Here is a 7,658-nt window from a genome sequence, read left to right on the forward strand (position 1 = left end):
CAAATCTAACTATAACTAGTTAAATCTAATCTATCCTAATTGTAACTATAATTAGTGAATAATTAGTTATTCTAACTATAACTAACCAGTTATAGTTAATAACTAACTAATATATAGCGATAGATTTAACTAAATCTAGTCAATTACAAAACTAACTATAACTAGTTAAATCTACTCTATAGCACATCTAACTACTTAGAACTAGTTTTATCTGGTACTATTTTTAAGTTATGTTCATGTTACGGCGTATGAATAATAAAATCTTATGTTGAAGCAGAAAAAACCCAATGATTTCTCTCAGAATTAAACATTATTTGAAGTTAATTCAGGAAGTTGCTCTTCCACCTTATTCCTTAATATCTCTATATAAGTTTTCGCCTGAGTTGGGCTATCACAAAACAGTAGAGGTGGAAAAGACGTAGCTAAAACTAAAGCCGAATAGTTGAGGAGATAAGATATGACCATATAATGCAAACCTGGGCGAGTCAAACCAGTTTAGACTTGGTTGCTTGAAGAAATTTTATTAATTTTAATAAAACAAAATAAGCTTGTGTGTGTGTAATTTAGTGATAATTTTTCTTGGTTTAAATCTATTACTGATAATTGATAATTATGGATTGTGAAAGACCAGGTAAGTTAGTAACATGTTACTATAATATAATATGGCCTTAAAACTTGAGATGGGGGCAAAGAAAAGACAAGTTGATTTATTTTTAATTTCCATTATTGAATTATTAATTATCAATTTTTATTATTGTCAATTTCGATAAAAAAAATAGAACTTCCTGATTAGTCACTATAGATTTTTTTTTTTTTTTTTTACGAGTGTATGTTCAAGATATCTAGTCTATAACTCAGCTAGTAACTTCGAATCTTAAAGACATTATTTTGCAAATCAATGTATCGATAAATATTAAACTTTTAAATAAATTAGGGAAAATTAGTGTTTTAATATTTAATTATCTATATAATGAAACATAGATTACGTCTCTGTAACTAACCGCTCGCTGAATTATTGAACACTGAACCATAAAACCAACTATGTCTATAAAGTTGACATTATTAATATTGGTTTCTCTTTCGTTGGAAATATTATAACAATAATATTATTGGCTATATAAAAAAAAAAAATAAGGTGTTTTCAGAACGAAAAATGGTAAAAAAATTATTTGTCCAAATTAAAAAATAAAATAAATAGTTTTACATAAAACTAGAAAACTAACTATACATATACTAGAAGATAGGTACTGTTATAGTAAAAATAAAATTGTCTAAATACAAAAATAAATAGGATAAGTATTAGTAATTCATTGGAGTTTATATCCATGTGTTTTGTATATTTTCTGTCCAGTTTTCCATGGAAACCCGTTATATCTTCATCATAACCTATGAAATAATAGATAAATAACTAATTAATTCGTCAATTCTCTTTTTAAAAAACAGCAATTGATATAAGCTGTAATTATTGACAATTCATCTATTTGTATACAATAAGACATTTAAAAAAAATTTCGTATGTTAAATGTTTTTAAAAAAACAATTACCTAAAAAAAAATATTATTTGAATAGTTCAAATACATTGTATCTCCTGGAATATTCTAGCCAATCGATTGGGGTAATTTAATTGTCTATAAAATAAAAATAAACATTATTTAAATTGGACCAGTATTATCAAATATAGGAGACTTTCTATCTTTATTTTAACATAGGAGAGAACATATACTTTTCACTTACTAATTTCGCTATGTCCCAGTGCCTATGAAGCTAATATTATTATTGTTTAATAATTATTTATTATTAATGTTCTACTTATATGTGCAATAAGATTGTTTTTCAAAACATTCCAACACTAAGTGATTCATATTAAATTATTTCTAAAACGAAAAACTGATCAAGAAGTCCTTGACCGGTTTCTTTTATAAAATAACCGGCTGAGAAACTGAGCAGCTGAAAGCTTTTTTGTTTAAAAATGGAAAATAAATATAAAAGGTGTGTCTTATCTAATATTAATTGAACAACCAATAAATAAATAAATAAATATCATAAAGGTATTAGTTTATCTAGAATACATTCCCGTTATAAAATAATCAAAGCCATATTTGTTTGTCGTTACCTCATGAAATGTAACGTTATGTCCGATTATGCAAATGTAGAAATTCTAATTAAAAGACGAAAGAGTTTGTAACATTTCGCACTGTAAGTTATGCACTTGCATTTGTTTTAGGGTTGCATATTGATTAATTATGAGTGCCCTAGATAAGTAAGACATTAAATCTCACAATATAATTAAGTATATTACACGCTGTAGACCATTTGAAATTTGATTTATGTTGTAAAACACTTCCGCGATTATCAACTTTTTCCTAGATATAATAAATTTACGTTTCTTGTAAATACTTATCTGCTTGGTCTTTAGGTATGGAACAAGAGCCCAAAAGGAGAAAAAAGACAGTATAATTACTAGTTAAAATTGATGAGTCTGCCAACTACAGGTTGGGGGAAAAGTGGCGGCTGTTTCAAAATGTTAATAATTTTTCATTCGGAGTCCTATATCTTTAAAACTACCTACAATATTAGAAAACCAAAGTGAATTTCATTTAAGGTAGAGTAAATGTGCTGAAATATGAGCGCTAAAAGAGATATTTACGTTCAATAGTTCCCAAGATATAGATTTCTAAAAAGCAAAATTAAAAATAAAAAATTCACTGAAAAAATAGAAATTAGTGAATTTATCTCTCGAAAACCATTCGACGTACAGATGTTTATTAGCACTAAAATTAAAGCTAGTTTAATGTGCTAAAAAGTAGTTTATGACGTTTATCTTCGTAGGAGGGGTAGTTTTTATGATATTTGCAAAAATAAAAATACTAAAATAGCTGTTCGGACAAAATTTTATGTGTAAAATATATATTCGCTTGCGATTACTAAAACAACTACTACCCATACGAAGATACGTTATATAAACTAATTTATAACAAGTTAAATTATCTTTATTTTGAGTGCATATGCAGACATGTAAGTCTTATACTTCCTGAAATATGTATTTTTTAAAAATCAAAAATTTTATCCAAAAAACAAGAAATTAATATTTTGTGAATTTCTTTAGTTAAATAGAATAATAAATATTACTCCTACGATGATGTATGTTATGGCCTACATTATTGCACATTAAACTAGCATCGATTTAAGTGCTAATAGACATCTGTACGTCGAATGATTTAGAGATATAGATTTCTCAAAATAAATTCACTAATTATTTTTCAGTGTTTTTTTTTTTTAATGTTGCTTTTAGAAAAATTATATCTCGAGAACTATTGAACGTAAATAGCTCTATTAGGGCTCATAGTTTAGGAAATTTATTCTACTTTAAATGGTGTTCTTTTACGTTTTCTAGTGTTGTTGGTAGTAGTTAGATTTAAAGATATAGAGATCCGAATGAAAAATTAATTATTTTTAGGTTTTTAAACAGCCGCAATTTTTTATTCCCCCCTCCCAACTATACTTGGCAGACTTTCCAATTTTGACTATTAACTATATATATATTTTTCATTAAAGTAATAAAACATTGGGGTGAAATAACTGCCTTTTTTTATCCCCAGCTCTTGTACTAGTAGGGTTTGGACTGGACTTTGATTTAATTTTATATCGCACCACCCAACCTTCTAAAAGAGGTTGTTCCTCTCAATATGACGGAATCAGGATGATATTTTCGCAACTGTCACTGTTGACACTGCGACAGCTTGCCACTCCCTAGAAGCCTTACAGGGTATACGCTACACGGCACATGTTACATGATTGTGCGCGTTGCCGTAATAGTCTTCAGCCGGGGCAGAAGAGCCCTCGAAGATATTACAATCGCTATTGTTAGTTGCAATCATCAAGTAGTTGCTCAACTTATTGCAAACTTTGCTTATTGTCGAGTTACTTATTGCACCGATAATAAATTACAAGATTCAATATTATTATCAGAGCAGTAGAATGTATGTAGTTATCGGAACAGAACCATCGGCCATAGTGACCATGGTTCAAGATGCAACTAGGACAACATTTAAATTTAATGAGGGTAAATACTATAGGCATGGTAAATTAATTTATTGCAATGTGACATTTCTTTAGAGACCTCTGAATTTTAAATTTATCATTATAATTTATGGAATAAATAAGAGGGGTCTGAATATATATCTCTAAGGTTAATATTAAATTCGACCATTTGAGAACTAGTCCAAGGAAAACGTGTTATAGATTGCTGAATATAGGTCTCTCAGTGATACCATATTAGATTATTATGCTGTATTTTACTGTATAGAATATTAACCTATGGAATTACGAGGATGGAAAAGATTTGATTAAGAAGCAGTTGGGAAGGGAGAAGTTATGATAGGAAAGAATCGGCCAAAAATCTTATTTGTTAAAAAATAAAACGCAAAATTACTTTGTTTTATTAATAGAAGAAATCGAAAAATATACCTTTTAAATTATAACAGGCTACATACAGTTTTTTTTCCAAATAAACTATTTATTACGTAGGTTCTTCCTAATTAATTAGCTTTCTCTGAAATAGTTCTGACTATGAAATATAACGAAACTATTTTTAAACCTAAGACATAATCTAAATTTAATCTGGCTGGCGACAAATCAGTCCTTAGCCCTTAAAAAAAGTTCTTATGTGTCAGAAATTAAAATATGTTTATTAGGTGTTTATTGTTGAACGTAGATGTAACATCAAGTAAAGATAGCCCAGGTGTGGTCATTAATGATAAACACAAATATAATTAGTTTTCTTATTTTTGTTTATCTTTACTGACCGCCACCGCTTACCTTCTCATCTTAAAATTTGTTGGTTTGGGTAAAAGTACTCCTACACATTTGACAAAATTTGGCAAAGTCTGGTATTTTCAAGCGTGAGAATTTGTTTTTTTTATTGGATAGTACAAGTTAATCTGACTTAGTGGCCGATCATTCGAGTATCGGCACAAATCTTAGGCCATTAGGGAAGCGCTTGTGCTGAGTTAGTTTTGTTTTAAAACTACCAATAGGTAAATATTTGTGATCTCCGAGATTATTACCCATGTGTCATTTCGCCAATCTTTTATTTTCACCATTTTGTAGTAGAAATAAAGTATATTCAAGGGCCGCCCGTAGTTCAGTGGTCAAGGATACTGTCTTACCAATTCAATGTCTATTGACGTTGCCGGTTCGAGTCCGGTCTGGGACGTTAACTTTTTTCATGGAGTGGCTGTCCCACAATATTAAAAAGCTTTGACCCCCAACCATGGTTATGCCGTATTGGACTCCAATGGGAAATGTCTCCAATAGGACTCCAATGTTTTGGTAAAATAAAAAAGGTATTTTCAAGTTGAAAGCCGACATAAGTCGGACTTTCATCATGTTTGCCTCTCTGGAACACACAGCTGTATTGAAACACAGTTTGTTACATTTTTTGTTTACAAAGCATTTGTAGGTATTTTGATTTTGCGGTTTTAAAGATATAGATCCAGCTTAAGATGTTCATTTTTCTTAGCTCTGAAAAAAAATTTATGATATTTTAATTAAAACCTTGTTTTATATAGAGTACTTCAATTATTAACCTCATCAATAAAATTGCTATTGAAGAGAAATTAAGAAACAAAAAATAATAAATTTAGAAAAGTTCTTGAAACAATTACCAAAATTATTTTCACAACTGCCTCCTACAACATCCCACTGGAAAAACAAGAAGTATATTTTAGAACCTTCAGCTTAAAAAAGGATCAGGCAGTTTCAGTTTATTAAAATGATGCATTGGGTGGGCAGTAGAGAGAGCTAGAGTACACTTAGGTTATCTGGTGACAATCCCAATAAGAGAAGCAGGAGAAATTTTGATAAAAATACACATAAAAAAATTGATAAAAATCTAAGGAAAGAGGGGAGAGCTTAGATAGGAATTAGGATTAATCGATGTATTTGGTATGTTATGTTGATTGATGGATAAGTGATTATCCCATTTTAGGGATGTTTGTTCAAAGTAAGATGATACCTTATAGATTTTTTTTCAATCTGCGTAATTGATTGAACAGATACTGCGGATACTGATACTCATTTGTTCCCATTTATTTGGACCGGGAATGATATTCAAAGTCAAAATAAATACTTGGAATTACACTAGCGGTCATTAACCCTATAAGCAACTCCTGGCAGCGACTGGTGTGGCTGACAGCAGTGAATACTACAGCATTACAACATCAGTAGTCCGGCAAGAGCCTTCAGGTAGTGATATATTCTGGGCGCGCTCCGTCCTAGTTCTTGGCGTTGCCAGCCCAACCTCAACAACCACTTCGCCGCTTTTACGCGCTTTTTGTACTAGTAAGATTGTCGGCCTGTTATGTGATGAGAATAGGCATCGAAAGTTTAGAGGAGTATTTCGTAAAATGAATTACATCGTCTGACACGTTGGGCTAATTATTTCTTTCCTTTTTACATCATTTCGTCGCTTTTCTGCAGGATCATGACCCGTTTTTATGGATTCTTTTTTTCGTTCTAGCTCAACAATTCAGTATTTAATTTTATCTGAATAATTTATTATAAGATGCAAATAGCATATTAACGTATTTATATACTGATCTCTTGGTTATAAGAGGAAAAGAAAACTTTTTAGCCAGTAGATTAAATAGATGGGTTAAAATAGATATGTGCACAGTATAAAGACTATCGTCATTTTTTTTTTATTTGATAGATTTATTTATTGATAGATATTACAATCTGCCACACAGTTGTGGGCAATAGGTAATAGTGATGAATGATCTCATGCATACTAAAATAAAAAAAAGAAAAGAAAAAAAATAATAATAAATAAAAAATAAAAAACTCTCTTAAAATATATACAAACAAAAGAATAGACAAGATGAACATAATCAAACTATCTGTATGAAAAATAAATAAATAAAATAACATAATGATAAAATAATATATACAATACTTACACAAGCGACCTGAGGATCCCTGAGCCCACTCTATCCACCACGTGTGAGGGTAGAGCAGAGCTCAAGATATCCCAGCGCATCCCTCTCGCCGCATCACTGGTTAACTATTGTCATTAAACTCAAAATAAACTGTCCTGCGCTTACCATGTACCTTGGAGTGATTCGAAATTGACTTTTATCCCACATGTTCCGTCATTTCTTGTGGATATCCTCTTTCAGTGGGCCTGTGATTTTTGATGTATTTCAAGTACACTTCTGTGTTCATACTTCTAACGTTCCACGCCCTTATACTTAAATCTTTAATTTTCAAATTGAGGTAGAAATCCCTTCATGCATTCCTCGCTTGAGGGCTCGAACGGAGGCAAGTAGCTCAGGACAGGTTAGTGACAGTTTACCTTCAGTGTTTTATAATTCGTCCTCTTTTTTGTTAGATTTTACTCTGTTCTTTCTTTAGCTGAATGTATATCGTGATTGGTACAATTTTCACCGCATGACCGTACTAATAATTATATTATATAAATGTTGTTTTTATTTAAATTTGTATTTGTTATACATATAATAATAATGTTCGGTTTCAGGTTAATGGCCCTTCGATATGCTCAACTGCACGGACGTCCTCTGTCTGCTGCACAGGCACGAGCACGAGCACGTTCAGAGTCGACTCCAAGACCACAGGGCGCACCACGAGCATCATGTACA

At 30.8% G+C, this 7,658-nt stretch overlaps 1 protein-coding gene across 3 annotated transcripts in view; it reads left to right on the top strand.

Annotated features, from left to right (window-relative positions):
- LOC106689817 (uncharacterized) overlaps positions 1-7,658 on the top strand; it is a 353,286-nt gene that overhangs the window by 156,676 nt on the left and 188,952 nt on the right. For 2 of the 3 annotated variants that reach the window (XM_067050474.1, XM_067050475.1), the window contains exon 3: positions 7,538-7,658. In XM_067050474.1, coding sequence (XP_066906575.1) covers positions 7,538-7,658 — 121 coding nt within the window. Of the gene's footprint in view, positions 1-512; positions 632-7,537 lie in introns of those variants that run through there. The other variant, XM_067050476.1, reaches the window with a different exon arrangement.

This window comes from Halyomorpha halys, unplaced genomic scaffold, assembly GCF_000696795.3.
Source record: "Halyomorpha halys isolate HHAL.00 unplaced genomic scaffold, Hhal_1.1 Scaffold643.1, whole genome shotgun sequence".
Classification (NCBI taxonomy): domain Eukaryota; kingdom Metazoa; phylum Arthropoda; class Insecta; order Hemiptera; family Pentatomidae; genus Halyomorpha; species Halyomorpha halys.